The 17024-nt window shown below is 47.1% G+C and overlaps 1 protein-coding gene across 1 annotated transcript in view; it reads left to right on the forward strand.

The window, feature by feature from the left end:
- Positions 1-17024, forward strand: part of LOC119431673 (uncharacterized) — a 45526-nt gene that overhangs the window by 8823 nt on the left and 19679 nt on the right. The window contains exons 2-6 of the mRNA XM_049657219.1: positions 4948-5215; positions 6224-6539; positions 10005-10140; positions 11905-12072; positions 13621-13776. Of these exons, the coding sequence (XP_049513176.1) occupies positions 4951-5215; positions 6224-6539; positions 10005-10140; positions 11905-12072; positions 13621-13776 (1041 nt within the window). The 5' untranslated portion in view covers positions 4948-4950. The remainder of the gene's footprint in view (positions 1-4947; positions 5216-6223; positions 6540-10004; positions 10141-11904; positions 12073-13620; positions 13777-17024) is intronic.

Genomic DNA, 17024 nt, shown 5'->3' on the forward strand with positions numbered 1-17024 from the left:
TCTTTTGAAAATGTTGGAAGAATAGAAATAGGTCTGTAATTAGATATTTCAGTTTTATTACCCTTTTCAAACAGTGCTATTACTTTAGCGATCTGAATTTTTGCAGGAAATACCCCAGATACCAGACAGATTGTAAACGTATACCAAAACAGGTGCGATAATGTCTAAGACGTGTTTTACAGGTGTAATCTGTATGCCGTCAACGTCACATGATGTAGTATTACGTAACTAAGAAAATAAGTGAATTACCTCAGATTCAGTAGTGAGATATAAGAAAATGCTATCGGGGCATCGGACCTGAATACAGCGGTCGGCATTTTGATCTACACATATGCCAGCTGCACTGATAAAATAATAATTAAAACAATCGGAGTAGTACTTCGTTCAGAATAATTCCGTCTCTCAAAATCTCATTACCTGCTTATGAGGACGATGCACGATTTAGCATATTGTTTATTTTTTCCAAGTTTTGCGGCTGTCATTTGGACAAGACATGAAATATTCATATTCATAAGAGGTTTTAGCTTCCAAAAGTTCATTTTTTAGCTTATTACGGTAGCCTTTAAATATGTGCAAACCAGTTATATTACGCGACATAACAAACTTATTGAAGAGCATGTTTTTGAACTTTATTTTGCGAAACATGTCATCTGTGATCAATGGTTTACGAATATGCGAAGATCGTTTGCGTTTCGTTCGCAGAGGAACGTTTTCTTGGTAACACGGGCTGAAAATCCGCAGAAATTCCTCATACGCTGATTCGGCACACCGTGTGACGTATACATCGCTCCAGTTGAGTAACTGGATCCGAGTGCGAAAATATTCAAGGCGATTTGGTGTAATCAGTTGGCTGGGTGAAAGACGCTGTGTTCTTTTTGGTGTGTCGTTTAAGACAGAAAAATGTGGTTGATCCCTCTTATATAGGAATCGGTATAGAACACGAAAGTGAAACGTGTCTTCACAGAAGTACTGTAATGTTTATTGCACAATGATATATAATGTCTATTGGTGTTTTGTGGCTAAAGCGCCCTTAGGCGTTGATGCACCCACGATGACGCCTGGTGGCACGTCTCCTCCATCACGACTACCAACGTCGATGACCATGAGCAACCGTCGTGCATATGGAAGCTGCACTACGCTGCACACGCTAGCACAACGCGAAAGACGAAGCACGTAACTGACACACTAATACAACGCGCAAGACAAAGCACGTAACTGAATCGTCACCGAGTCAAATCAGCGCGTACAGCGCGTCGTAATTGCAGCCTCCGCGATCAACTTCAGAAACATTTTCAGAGCTAATTGCGGAGGCCACGCTCTGCTGTGCTGAGTACGGTGAACGCCACCTAGGTGGCATTGGTAGTGCTAAAAAATGGGCATGTGGTCACTCAGGTTGCACGAAAGAACGCCGGCCTCTGATTACTGTAGAAACATTAGTTATATACAGATCGGGGCAAGTGGACGCGCCATGCGTTACTCGCGTTAGCATGGAGATAACACTTGAGCCTACATGCGACTGAAGCAAGATATGAAATTCCCGAGTCAAGCGAGTGTCAGTTAACAAATCTATGTTAAAGTCGCCACCCCAGATGACGTCATAGTTATACATGGAAACATACGTAAAAAAAGTTTTCAAGCAAACAGAAAAAAACTGTGGATATTCCCACTTGGTGGACCATAAAATACTGAGTAAACGCTTCTGCCACAAAGAAAGGATAGAACCTCGTAATCATCGGTGACGCTTGAGAATTCTTCGATGTAGTCAACAATAATACTGTCGCGAACAAGTAAGCTAACACCATCACCGCGAGAGGTGGGCCTGCATTGATTAAAACATTGATAGTCAGATAGATGCCAAACAAGTGAGCCGCGGTTGTACCATGTTTCAGATAACATAATGAAGCCAAACTGAAAATTAAGGCTGCTAAAGAAGACATCTAGCTCATTATGTTTGCTTCGAACAGATTGACAGTTTAAATGAACACATTTAGTAGATAGACTGTTCCGAACCAATGTAATTAAAAAACTCTGTGGGAGATGCCCAATCTGTACTAGACATGATGAACTGATGACAGGCAGGTTGACTCATCATTTCAAATTGTTAAGGTCAGCTGCATTCTTTACCACATGAGCAGTATTACCTTCTTCCTTCCTAATAAGGATCTTTCCACCGCGGTGCCAGAAAAAACGAAAATTGTTTGCTTTCGCCCATTCCTTGGCTTTCTTAAGCAGAAACCTGTTATGCGTTGTAAAGTTTTCCATCACATTTTCCATCCAGCCAGATTGACCTGCAGGGAACAATTTTCGGTTTTATAACCACTTATCTCGGACCATTTGGTTCGCAAAACGTATGGTGATACCAGGAATTTTATCCGCCCTAGCTGGCAACCTGTGGATTGCCGATATCGACTGATCGTTCAGCATATCTAGATTGAGCTTGGAAGCGATAGCATTGATTTCGGTGAGCAGACATTCGTCTCTAACATGCTTAACGTCATGAACTTCGAGGTTCAGCTTTCTGCTCTGATACTCGAGATCATTTACAGAAGCAATGCGCTCCAGTTCCGCGGCTGAACCACCCGTTTTGTTTAAATGTCTTGTCTCGTCGGCAAGACATTTAATCTCGCCATCATGCCTAACTACATCAGCGAGCACGACGTCGTATTTGTCAGACATGAGTTTGACCGATGCTTCCAGGTCGTGAACCATCTTTTTCAGAGGTAGTAGCTCGTCAAGCTTTCTACTCATCTCGAGAAGCAGAGCAGCGACAGAAGTATCATCAGCACCCTTGAGGCATGGTGCATTTGACTCGGCCTTTCGGCACTGGTTCCCCGCCCTCATGGGCGCAGTCTGTCCTAAACTTACCAACCTTAACGAGACGGCAAACTCCGCTGCACGCGACATAATTGACCGTTAGGGAACAGCTCTCGCGGTTGACGCAGACAAGGACAGGCTAATGAGCTACAATGAAATAACTAAGGCCTTATATCTGGCGCGACGAAGTTTCACTCCGCCTAACATGTTACGCAGAGCCCAAGCTACCACCGGGCGGCAGCTACAGACGTGACACTTATCCAAACCCGCTAGCGTATCATTGATTCTACCCTGAGATCTATCCTGACAGCATCTGTAAGGTCTGCGACATAAGACATGCTGCACTAAAACACATGCTCTTGGCGTGTGAAGCAAAAACTAGAGGCATTACTCCCGATGTTCTCTCGGCGAGGTGGGCCGATGTCCAGCACAGCTCCAAGCTCGCAGACCAAATCTGAGCCGTCCAACAGGCCCACGAAGCAATCGACTGGGAAAGGCCTGGACGTCCCGACGTGAGACCTGAGCCCGGGGTCATCAATCTGCAGGACACTTAAATGTTTTTGCCAACCAACCAATACCCCATGGCTGAGACCACAAGCGTTCACCAAACTGAAGCAAACAGTGTTATATTCATTGAAATCACCCGTACAACACAAACAGCATACGTATTAATAAACGGGCTCAAAAGAAGCATTCGAACTATGAATAACCCATTACATACCCTCCTCAATAGTTGTAGCGGTGGTTTTGCAACATCTTCGCTGGACATCCACTATCTCAGGTTGACAACGACAAGGGGCGGATCGAATTCGATAAAGATAACGACCGATAAAGCTTGATAAGTGGTTCGACTGGTCGGATTAAGTTTGATAAGATTGATAATGACACCGCGCTGCTTGAGCAAGTGACACAATGCTTACGCATACTTGGACAACTCCAGTGGAGTTGAATTAAAGAAAAATGCGTATCTAGGCTTCTCAACAAACTGAAATTAAAAAGTCGCAGTTTCACCCAAAAGGCGAAGCTTCTATTGCGATAGAAAATTAGCAGAGTCATACGAAGTAAGCTTAGTACTTTTAGCAGCCGTATCGACTTGTAAACATTCGCTTGATAACTAAACAAGCGTAGTGTCAGCGCGCACAATAAACGTATCATAATCGATGACCGCGCGGAAGCTCGCTGTCAAAACACTGGTGTCAGGAAACGCGACAGCAGCAGTGAGCGAATTGGCCTTCCTGCTGCTGGTTATCAACGCAATCTGAGCGCCAAGAAAACGCAGCACGCACAACGCCACCACCCGCCAACGTACCTATGCTCTGCCCCAACACAGATCGCTCTCAAGATACGGCCGCGCGACCGTGCGCAGCCGCCACATGCGCAGTTGCTGCCGGTGTAAAATGCCGCCCCCTGATGCCCCGCAACGTTGGGTGCCTCGCGCGTGGCGAAAGATGGCGCAATGCCTGCCCGCTTTCTTCTGCTTCGCGCGGGCGCAATTGAGCCGCGCTCGTTGGCTCCCCTCGCACGCCTTCGCTAGCACGAGCTAAGGGCGCGTGGCGACGGTGTTATCGCCCTTGGGCTTAAAAACGAACTTCACGGCGATGACGACGGTGACGGCAGAAATTCGCATAGTGTTCATATAATTGACATCGCAATAAAATTATTTGGCGAACTTATTTATAGCTGCAATGGAAGCATCTGTAGCACAAGTGCGTTCAGGGGCCCTCATGAGGTAGCGGTATACTGCCACATTTACGTCTGGCTAATCATTCCTTTGTCGGAAAACTTAGATTCATGGTACATAAAACTTATCGTTGTCAATATTTTAATGCGAATATGCCTTACGCTTTTGACAGCGAGTGATATTTAGTTCTCTCTACAGCCACGTTAAATCTGCAATCTGCCATTCATTTCCTTATTTCATTGACAATTGCTGCGGATCAGAACGTGCACGGCGCTATTTTCCCATGTGGCCCTGGCGCCAATAAAATGCACACATCAATCAATCGTAATCAATGAGAAGGTGCATTCAGACTGCCAAATGATTGTGTGGCGAAGTCGGTAGATCAAGGAATCTTTATTTCACTGCAGTAGCTGTGCTTACAACATGTGTTTACGCTCTTTTGCTCATTACAGAAAATGGCGAGCTCATCGAAGCCGGCGCCACGAGGCGCCGGAATCCTAAGTCCGGACTACATGACCTTGCTCCAGAGCCTGTGCACCTTGAACCAGCCAACAGTGGCTGATGTCACCGGGATTTTTAACAGCGAGTTCCGCCGCACTTTAGGAGGCGGAAGAGCCAGGCCTTCTGTCAGGGCTGAAGCTGCCAGGGCTCAAGCTCCGTCGACATCCCGGGGAACTCCGTCCACATCCCGTGGTTCCAAAAAGCGCGGCGGCAAGCCCGGTAACGACCGTTTTCTTGCAACCTTTCAAAACCATTTCTCACGCAAGAAACTGACGTTTTTTTTGCGAATTCGCCAGCTTTCCTAACCTGGGGCTGCCATCTTGCCGAATATCTTTGTTGATATACAGGGGTATGCTAAATTACAATATTGACCATAATGTAATTAGTTAAAAACCTTAATTAGAGAATGTTTGCTAATTAGTCGATTGTGTTTTTCAATTGTCCAAGTAATGTCCGCCTCTTCGAGTAGACCAGCTCATGGACTAGAATTGTGCTGCCTGCCAGAGGCAACCTGGAAAAGATTTTTGACAGTGTTGGCTGAAACACCCGGTATACATGCAAACGCTATATGAATGTACCCGAAAAGTGCGTCATGTAAACCTTATATGCTGACTACGCATTCCCAGCTCTGTTCTGCGTAATAAAAAAGCCTTTAAAAAAACATGCATATATCATGCCGGATAACAGGCATGTCTAAAGCGCACCGATCTGGTAATGTAACGGTGGATTAGGTTTAACGGATCCTTGTATTTGCTTTTTCTTCGTTATAGCCGCTCTGTATGTTCCACTGCGGTCTTGACCAATCCTTAGAAGGGTTGTCCCACTGTGACGTACATAATCCTTCTACAGGGTGTTATTACGAATACTTTAGGTATTTTAAAAATAGCAGTTTTGAAATCAAAGGACCGTTTCTTCGGTGATATGTCATTGGTGGCGATCATGAGGCGACGGGTGTTATTCGCTAATTAACGAAAATACATCAATACCTTAAAGGTTTAGCTTCAGCGGGCTCATTGTACTTGGGAAATTGAAGCGCGCTCTCCGTAAAACCATTTCAAATTTTGGATCTATAAAGCCGCAGACTGTGCCTATGAGAGGGCTAAATTCGGCTATGAGAGCGAATGAAACCTAAGCTGCAGCGAGCGCAAAGCCGTGTCCACCGAGACGACGTTCTGCTACCACCACCACCATTGTTCTGCCAATATCGTCCGTCCATCTTTATCTCAGGGCGTGGCAAAGGTCGGGGCCGTAAGGGTGGCGGAGGTGACGACCCTGATGATGACGACGAAGTTGAAGAGGACACCAGCGGCGACGAAGACGGCTTCCAAAGATCGTGCACGTGGGAGCCCGACAAGCCCTGCTGGCTTTTCGCAGAGCTAGACCCGTGGAATCGGCTGCTCGCCAAGGGCTGCTTCGAGCTGAGGATGCACAAGTGGTCCGAGTTCGCGCTCACAGGATTCGCCTGGCCTGAGAGCAATGCACCGGACTACCCGGACGTGCTTCGGCTTTCACTACTGATGCACTTGCTGCTGAGGCAGCACAGGTAACAATTCTTCATTCTTATCTCGTTCTTGGGGGAGTTAGTTTGTGCGTGGTTATAACATTGTAGCTCAAATAGAACATTATAGCAAAAGCAACTGGTGTTAGTGTCCCTAGAAAACCAGAAAAAAGTGAAGAAAAATGCACATGCACATATTCAACACTGCGAAGAAAAAAAATTATTCAAATCAATACACGTGTCGCTGACACAATCCGTGCATCTATGATTTGAAGAGCCTCAAAACACGTGCTGTAGTTGCCTTGCGGCTTACATATAGGTCAATTGGTCAGCCCGTATATATATCTCGTACTACTCAATGCATTAATGACCGAGGATGACCGCAAGACATCTCCCATAAAAGTTTTAGCAAAGCGTTCACGGTAGGCTTGTCAGGCTGGTGCGTCCGATGAATTTACCCACAGCTGGTCAGCGGAAACGACAGTGCGCGCGCGCACACACCGCTAATACCGGCAGCTGATTATAGAACGGTGTCTTCGCTTCGCTGCAAGGCCGCTTAATTGAGCGAAGCGTGAGTGTGCGTCCACTTTCTCATATGACGTTTTGTAGCCTGGCTGACTGAGCCTCTCTCGCGTCTCTGGGAGACACGCTTGGTAAAGGGCCCCTCACCAGGCCGCATAGCAAATGTTGGTTATAGGCTGGAAGTGGTTACCTGCCCTCTAACGAGCCTTCTACCCCTACAATCTCTCAAATTGTTTCAATAATAGCCGAGATAGAAATATTTCAAATGCCACGAAACCATGATATGAGGAGGCGAGTGTCACCCCCTGCTAACTCTCTCCACTTGCCCCTGTCTAATCTCCGCAAGCGAACTTCTTTCCCTGCGTTCGCCCATATCGGAGCTGGAGGATGGCATGACGCATACGATCGAATTTTACGACGATGGGATCAATACATGAACAATCGCGGTAGGTCCGACTGTATACCACCCCAGCTACCGGCGAGAAACGGCAACCCACGCAAGCTTTACTCACTTGAAAAGGGAAATACACGTGTTTACTTCACACAGAAATGAGCATGACAGCTTTCCCGAAACTCATAAAGAAAAGCAAACGTCGCGCCTCATCGCTGTGCTTGTGGAACTGCTTAAAAAGACTAATGTGGCAGCAATTACACGGCTCATGAAAAGCTCGCGTGATGGCACATAAATTACCGATGTAATAGACGCGTTAGCTGAGAGCGCGATATCCGCTCTATGGAATGTGCAATGTACTTTCGACGCAAACGGCAGCCTTCACACCATGGCGGCAGACGCCGCGCGCATATTTTTCAGACAACCATCGTCTGTTATGCTTGCGCTGGTCCGAACAAAAATCGGCTGACAGCTCCGAGAGTCCGCGGACAGTCCGCGACTTCAGGTCCGGGAAAACCAACGCTCTCGGACTGGGGGGCGGAGCTTCCGAAGCTGTCCGGGAAAATCAAATGAGGGAGTGCAGTCCCTAGCAGTCCGGGATTGTCAGGGACTGATAATCGAAGACGCCTAGTGCTGAACGACACTGAGGTAGAGGCAAGCGGATCAGAGCATGATCGCGCGTGGGAACACGGTAGAAAAGGAGTTTATTTCTCTGCGCGTGCGACTGCACGACATGGGAACAAGCAGACGAAATGGAAGTGCATCCAAGGTCGATTCAAACAGGTCGCGAAGCTTCGGGCGTAAAGCGCTTCAGAACGAATTGTCACCGACATCAGCAAGGGTGGTTATGGGAGCAGCGATTGAAGCGCGACTATGTTTGGAGGGAATAAACAATGAGAAAGAAAAAAGCGTTTTCAATTTAAAGCGAGACACAGATTCGTTCAACGAAAGTAAAATTCCTAACCAATTTTATAGTCTTGGCGAGAAAATAGCTCTATTTTACATATTCATTTTCAATACATTTTTTAGCGCCCACCGTAAGAGCGCCCATCGATAGCGGCGGGCGTTGACGCCGCTATCACTTGCAATGCAATGCAGCTCTTGGAGTGCGCACGCGCTTGTAAAGTTCACCTGTTACAATACGCCTCCCTTACATGTTGTGTTGTTTTGCTTGTCGACGTTTGTCTGAATTTGTTGACGCGGGTAGTTTCATTGTTTAACCTACACAGTCAAAAGTAGTGAGTTGTGACTGCCATATACTTGTTTGCGTTAGTTTGCGTGCGACAACGCTGGCCGGGCTTGGCGTCCGATGAAAGGTCGAGCACTGTACACACCCTACATCCAAAGCGTTCTTCGGCCTCCAAAGAAAGTACGTTCTGTGCAGCGATGCGATTTCGACACCCGTATGGCTGATCTTTTCCTGCATCGCTTTCCACGCTGAAAGCTTGGAACACCCATGAAGTCGAATGACGGGGCATTTGAATATGCAGCTGTAATGGCAGGCCTCCGAAAACAAATTGCGCGCCTTTGAAAACAAAATGACGTCACGTCTGTTTTAACGGATATGACGTCACATGATTTTCTTCCGCCGAAAGTGTTCCCTCCTTACACAGATGACGCTAAGCCCCATGATACAGTATATTCAAGGCACTGTACCCATGAACCGCCGATTAGCCGCCATGTTTTGAACGTATGCGTTTCTATGGAAGCTTCGCTACCAGGCATATTTACCTTGGTACATCTCTCTCGCTACGGTACGATGTAAAGTAAATGCGGGCATATGCAGACTTTAGGTTCATACATTTTGTTATTTCACTAAACATTAATTCGTCTATTGAAGCAAGAGATCAAACAAATAACTGCTGTTGCCTTGAATAATTCTCAGTCACGTACCACTGTGTGTGACGTCACAGCACGGCGAACTACGCAGATGCACTTGCGTGATTGACGTCGACTCTCCGGCTGGGCGAGCGGCGTCGCGAGGAAAGGGAGCAGGGCGTTTGGTTTGACATTTTGGCTCCTCTCGCAGTGCGTAGCGGTCTATTACTTTGCATGCACGATCATTAGCGCGCATTGTATGCACTGCGATTGTCAGTTTAAAATGGCCACACCTGGTGAGTGGCCCTCTAAAGCTAAATCAACGCGCTTATTTATGACCCCCGGAGCGCCTGATCTCAGCGAAATGTGGAGTGTAAGCGACGCTCTGCTAAAACTGTGTAATGAATCCAATACGCATTTGCCTGCACATTGCATGGCTTACAAGTATAGACCTTGATTTCACGAGATGAATACTCCTTTCAGAAGCAAAGAAATTACATGCACGTGAAATTTCTGAGACTTTTCACATCGGGGGGAAAAGAGACATGGGTTGCATCAGCGATAGGTATGTTTCAAAAAGATTCGACTTTTCTTGCTCATAGCTGCGTCGAACCAGCTAGCACGCATACGTAATCAGCGTTCGGTGTAGCGCCCGTGCTGTCCTGCCTTTTTTTTTTTTTCTTTTCACTTGTGGTGCTCGGGTAACATGAGGGGCGATTGTCTCACACTAGCACTGAGTGTTTGGTGGTGGGGCGCGTTCTTTTTCTGTAATTTTGCAGATGCGTGACCCGCGTCGTTGTGGACCTGACAATGTCCACGGTCGAAACCAAGATTTTCTGGCACGCCTTACAGAATAGCGCCGGTGGCGTCAAATGCATCGAGTACCAGGCCAGCCTCGCTGAAAAACATGGCTTAGTAAGTGCGCCAAGGTTCTTTGCGGGAAAAATTCCTACACATGAGCCTGATACGATTGGGCCCAGCCAGGTGGCCCTTTGACTTTGCACAAGATTTCCATTTGCAGCAGCGGAGCTGTTTATGCCGCTCGTTATTCTGTTTGTCATCCACAAAAATATGTAGGCCGATCCTGGCGGTAGTGCAGAAATGGTCCAAGCGCAATGGCACACACCCCTGTGAACTAGCGAAGCTTAGCCTGGATAAGTCTAGCTAAGCATGGTTGGGACTACTTAAGCGTGCGACTGTTGGGATACGGTGCGTGCGACTGCCCGGCGCCGCGAAAAGTACAAGTTGCTCGCAGAGCAGAAGCCGCAACCCCTCCCTCCCACGCTGCCTTGCCGCTTTCCTCCTTTCGCGTGGGTGATTGAGTTGCCAGTTGCCCTTGCGCCCGGTCGCAAGATACGCATTTGGTGCCGCAGCTAAACGTCGCCTGCCCTCCCTCCCTCCCGTCCCCCCAGGGACTTTCGCGTGACGGAGGAAGTTGCGTTTGCTCTCCGCCGTCCGAAAGCACGCGTACCTCGCGCGCTTTCACCCGCACATACAGCATACGGCCAATGGTTTTTCTTTTTCTACATCCGGTCGCGACCATCGAAGACTGAGCCCTTCAGCGCTTCGCTTTAAGAACTCGGCGTCCACGCTAGAAGCTTGCATACACTGTGTGAAGCTCGCTCTGCTGAGTCAGGGGGTTGAGGTGCCCGTGTCTGCGTGGACAGACGTCTGTTTCCCGAATAAGAGCTATTTACTTGAGCTTCGTAGTTTTTTCTGGCGCCTCAATAGATTCAGGAAATGAAGCCGCGGCGCTGCACGAAAAAGAGCTAAAACAAGATCTGGGCCACGACAGTGTGGGGATGCCTTGCGCTTGATTTTATATATATATCTCGTGAAGTAAAGAGTAACAGGAGCCGGCACAGAAGTAGTTCAAGAAATAGTATATATAACATGGCATATATATATATATATATATATATATATATATATATATATATACGATACCTATATTACCCCATTGACAGCGCGGGCGGAGCGTCACTCTGACTATTGACTGAGCGCGAAAATCAATAGCCGGAAAATGACATCACTATAAAATTCCGGTACCAATCCCATTTCTTGTGTTAAGAATTCAATGTGACGAGTAGAAGAATGAGAACTCGGCTCATAGCCTCACTGGCATGTCTGCACATCCATATTTTCAGTGACGCTTCCTACAAACATCGCACAGAACTTTTGACGCCGCAAATATGAACTCTTCCTGACATTGGTATAGCGAATTCTATGCAAAGCTCTATTATTACGCCATCTTGTAGACTTGATGACGTCGGTGCGTCTCGGAGTACACCCTCCCTTTATATAAGTGCTGTTGCTTGAGCGTCATGTCGAAGCTAACCCAGAGGGAAAATATTGTAGGGTCTGTTGTGTGTAACAGTGACCCTTTTATACGAGCGCCACTGTCTTTGCGGTGTAGTTATTCGTCGTGCTAGACCCGAACACGCTTTAAGCCTTTTTCGTTTCTCGCGGACGTTGCTGGAGATCTGGTTGCGGTGCCCCGAAACCGCGAGTACAACTTTCTCGAAGGTCCTTTGCGTTTCTTTCATACGGCTCTACCTTTTGTCAGAATGTTGGAGTGGGTCTTTGTCCGGGTTAAGTCCGGCGGTGACTGTGCAGCAGCGCAAGTGCTTTCACTGTACATCTGCTTTCACCCTCGTTTCCTAACCAATATCCTCGCAGGCACTTCCGAGTGATTGTGTTCAGTGGGCTCTCTCGGTTTCCGGCATGAGCTCCCTCTGCGCCTTGTACCTCGCGAACGTCTACTTCGACGCAGAAGTCGCCCGGACACTGGCCAAATACATGGAGGAGACTACCACGCTGGTCACTCTGTCGTTTCAATCCGTGGCGGTAACTGTTTCTCTGTCTTTCTAAACTATGTGATCCAATATTTTACCTGTCATCTACTCATTCCACGGTTATCGGGACCCATATAGACGTTTAATAACAAAGTGCTTTTCTCTGTCCTCCTTTCCCTGTCTGTGTCAAAAAAAAAAACGGCATGCTGTGCCGACAGGCAAGCCTACCAGTGCATTCTAATACCAACTCAGGCTATACTTATAAGCGCTGAGACACATTGACTGTAAAGGACCACGTACACATTGAAGTACAGAAGTGCTTCTAAGAACTCTCATTTAGAAAAGCAGGCATATCTAAAGCCAAGCATACAAATTTCAGGCTTTCCGGTACACTTCCAGTTACTTTCGATACATTGAAATAGCAACGTTAGTGACAAACCTTCCGATCTGGCCTCTGCATCACGGTTACATATTACCGCTCCTTGAAAAGCGTTACTGCGCCGGCACTGTTCATGATCGGCAGATTGAAGACTCGTCACGCATTGCTCACATTTTATCATGCAATTATTCAATCTTCCATTCGGCACTCACATGTTTTACGTTACTTGAGGAAAACTAAGATGAAGTGTACATTTCTTGTAGTAATACTTATTACCTAAAGTGTGGTTTTACAAGTGCAATTCGTTGTATTCGCATAAATTTTAGACCGTCTTCGAAAACCACGACGTAATTTTTTACGCATGTCTTTGTTCAGAGGCTTTGAAGAAAGCGATGAATCTCAACGCCTTGATTTTTAACAAGCGTTTTCAGGACGCATGATCCACTGCCTTTGCTAATATTCTCAGTAGTATGGCTTCAATAACCACAATATTGCGTGGTAAATGCAATGTGCCGCTTAGTGCAGCAAGTGTAATTGTCAAATTTTGTCAAATAACTTGGCTGCACCAACCGCAGGTGTAGGAGTGTTAGACTGCTGCGAGTAGATGTAGCATAAGGCAATCAGTGTTATGTAATTCTAGAACACCTTACGTGTACACTGCCCCTGGCAGCGATATAACAATGTACCTTGAGATAGCACGTCAATAGCACTGACACAAGTGTTCAAAACGTGCCATGCACATATTGACACTCATCTAATTTGACGTTGGCTACAAGTGTCACTACCGTGTTTTTGTGAAAGGAGTTCGACGATAGAACGCCTGGATGCTTGTCCTCGGCTTCCACGTACCGACATGTACGGGGTTCACTTTTATTGTTCCTGTAAATTAGTCACGTCGTAAATACTTTTTCAAGTATCTAGAAGAATGCCTTCACAATTTTATGGGCATACAGTATTTATCCTCTTAATATTTTTAGAGAATGCATGCTTGAAGTCAACTTTCTAAACTTGGCAGGACTTGCTGAACAATGGAAAATTTTAGGTTTCCTTTTTCTGCATTACACATTTAGTGTTTGCGAAGGGGGCAGGAAATGTGACGAAATTGATTTTCAGTAGACACGACTGTCACATGAAGGGGATATGGCACGAATACTTCCAAAACGTGGTCTTGCTCTGAAAGGCATGACGCCACTCTGTGGCGTATTGTTTGTGTGTGTGCAGTCGCAGACTGATGACGATGCCGGGACCTTTCTGGAATCCTTGGCTCTGAACAAGACGCTCAGAACATTCTACATGCCACCCGACTTTGTGAAGGCTCGAGACGGCGAATCCGTCGCGAAATTCCTCCGCAACCACCCTGCCATCGACAAAATTGTGGTAAGGCATGTCCATGCGTCTAAATTTGTTTCAGCTCAGTCGAACAACTACACTTGCCAATTTTGACAACTCGGAGCACGACTTTCGCGACATCTCGCTTTCCGGTCTTGTATTTCACGACTCCTATTGCAAAACGCCCGCAGGCACCATTTTTGACGTCATGGTAACCGGACTCCTATTGTGAATTTACCAAACCATGTAAATAGACTGAAATGAGATGCGAAACACTCTAAATGTCACTGCTTAATGTCGCAACAGATGGGCAGTTAAGTACTCTTGTTTCTCGAAGCAATACATCGCTTTCCGAAAACCAGCTTTTACAAAGCAGCACTCCCTGTCAACGTATGACAACCTAACCGCACTGGACTTTTCAGCCAATTCTAACTGGGTAACGGCGCCTGCTTCCTTCCGAGTCTTCTCATTGGATCAATCGGCTGTGTCACGTGCTCACTTCATGGTAACATTGCTTTTCTTGCATATTAAAACCGAGGATTTTCTTGCGAACCACTGCGCGATGGCACGTATCGTCCAATGTATCGCCGAGTAATCTTTCGCTGCTCGACCCACACGTACTCATCTGTCCACCATAGCACAAAAACGATTCACGTCGCGATGCATTATGCATGATGAGCGGATATCTGTCACGTGATGTTGCACTTTGCCCCTTGCCTCACTACTAACGTGCTGATCTCCACGCATCACTAGTGTCCCTACCTGTTCCGACTACATCCGCTGTATTGTGGAGTTTACAGAATAGAATGTTGGGCTTTTTGATGCATACCTTAAGGCGATGTATGGCGCAATGTTAAAACCAACAGGAGAAATAAGAGGAGGCGGGAAGAGCGCCACATTTTGACGGCATTTCTGCACAATGGCTGTGTGCATGTATGTTATGTGCATGCACATTTGTGGCTTCCTGGAACAAAATGTGTTGAGTTTGGCGATCTTTCTGCCTCCTGCTATTTCCTCTGTTGGATTTACCCTAGCGCCATGCATCCGTTTTCAGTAACGCGTACAGTTTTCCACACCGTTTCCTTCTTGCGGATGCCCTGGTGCCTGCAGCGGCCCGGGCGTTTGCCGCCATGTAGCGTTTTAGCTGGTGATAAACGCTATGTGGTCATGCAAAAACGCCCATGTGCTTGCTTTGTATTGCACGTTAAAGAACCCCAGGTGGTCAATTATTCCGGAGCCCTCCACTACGGCAAGCCTCATAATCAGAACTGGTTTTGGCACGTAAAACCCCCGCTATGTGGTCCCAGGCATACGTTCCTACATAAATGTTTATAGGGAACACTGACGGATAATTTCTTGCATATGAAAGGAAAGCTATGGGGCAGATATTTTGCTCACGTAGTCGTACGAAACATTGTCTGGATAATTGTGTCACCGATTTTTCCAGCCTTGCGTATCTGTTACTTTAGTGAAGGCAGAAATGACTCACTTGGGGTAAATTTATGCAATTAATCAATATTTATACACGTCGAATATGTATTGAATTCGGAATTGCGAGTAATGCAGCGCGTGTCGGAGCGCTGGAGCGACCGTATGACATCCACGTGGGTTAGGAGTAGGACGCGCAACAGACAACGTCGTCGGTCGAGCCGTGCGCGGCATAAGTTGAAGGTTCGCTCACTGCTTTGTGCATGCCGACGTTGCTGATTTACCGATGCGTTCTCCTGGTTTCCGCGTGGCCGCTGCAAACACTCGCATTATTTACATAGATGGTTTTTGACAGCGAAGCTGTATATATGACGTAGAATGCCAACCATTTCTTCGTCCCTGCAACGAAAAAATCAACCAATTATTGTGGGAGGCGCGCGCCACGCGTGCCGCTGGTTTTCCTGCAGCAGCACCACCCGATGGAGCTTGCCTCCACGCATCCGCAGAATTTGTGAAAAGGCGTAATGGTTCCATACACACATTTGGAAATGCGGTTGTTTGCTTGAAGTGACGGGTGCAATGAGGACGCGATGGCCACCAAAGGTCAGTGGGAAGCGTCGCTTTGGGCTCTCACGGGAACACTACAAACGAAGCTCTGCAGGGCGATATGGGCAGGAGAAATTTTGAAGTGAGGAAAGCTCAAATTAAAATTAATTTTGAAGAACGACTGAGGAACATGAAACATGAAAGTGAGAACATTCACTCAGTGGAGAAAAAAAAAAACTAGGAAGCTTACCAGCAAATACGTGACCGATATAGTGACATGGCAACAAACACAGAGATGCTCAGTCAATCTGATGGATGGCGGCAATGGAAAAGAAACCTGCTTTGAGTGACTACCTAGGAGGTAAAAGCGAGGTCAGAAAGCAAACAATTTACGACAACTCAAAGGAAAGCTCTTTACTTTTCTAAGCGAGATCAGGGTGCCTTAGAACGCGTACTTATAAAGCGAGGTACAACAAGGAAGAAGACGCATGTGGATGCGGCGCTAAAGCTGCGGAAACCAAGGAACATGTTTTATTAGAATGGGAAGATATCTACACAGCGATCGGTTTAGGCTACTCTGGCCTCCTTGAAGCCCTTGGGTTCAGCGATAGAAGAGGAAGGTAAACATGTCTGCTATAGAAGAGGCGATTGGAAGTTTCATTGCAGAAAAGTAGGGAGATCACAAACAACGGAGTCGTACAAAAAATGTCAGTTTCGCCCTAAGGGCGAAGCAATGAATGCGATAGCAACACAGCAATGTCATACGAAGTAAGGTGAGCGGCTTTGGTAGCAATATGAATTGTAGTAAACATGAGCTGATTAAGTAAGCAGGTGTGCTGCGGCGTAAGTAGACCGACATGAAGAGAGACTCGATGATCACGAGAAGGCGTGTGTGAAACGGTGGTGCTGATGAGAAGCGCTTCCCGTGGGCAGCGCGTGCGAAGGGACACACCTGTAGCGCTGCACTGCCGATCTGGGCAACATTGTATGTGTAGCGTGAGTTGGAAAATGTGGCCCGACTATTACTAACTGAACAAGCGTGGTGTGAGCGCGCACAAACATGAATAGATCACACTGAATGACTGCAGACAACGACTGTCAAAACGCTGGCAGCAAGCGCATACGCAGCAGCGGGCGAGGTACGTGCGGTCTATCGCATCAACGGAAACTGAGCAGCGAATGCACAGCGCATACAAAGGTCAGGGCAGTGTGGAGATAGACGGTGCGGGCGAGCGCCGAGCGCGGTTGTTGGCAGAGTAGAAGTGCGCCCCCCCCCCCCCCCCCCCGCTCCCTCCGGCTCTGGCTTCCCGCTTCCTTGCTTG

Source organism: Dermacentor silvarum, chromosome 10 (assembly GCF_013339745.2).
Source record: "Dermacentor silvarum isolate Dsil-2018 chromosome 10, BIME_Dsil_1.4, whole genome shotgun sequence".
Classification (NCBI taxonomy): Eukaryota; Metazoa; Arthropoda; class Arachnida; order Ixodida; family Ixodidae; genus Dermacentor; species Dermacentor silvarum.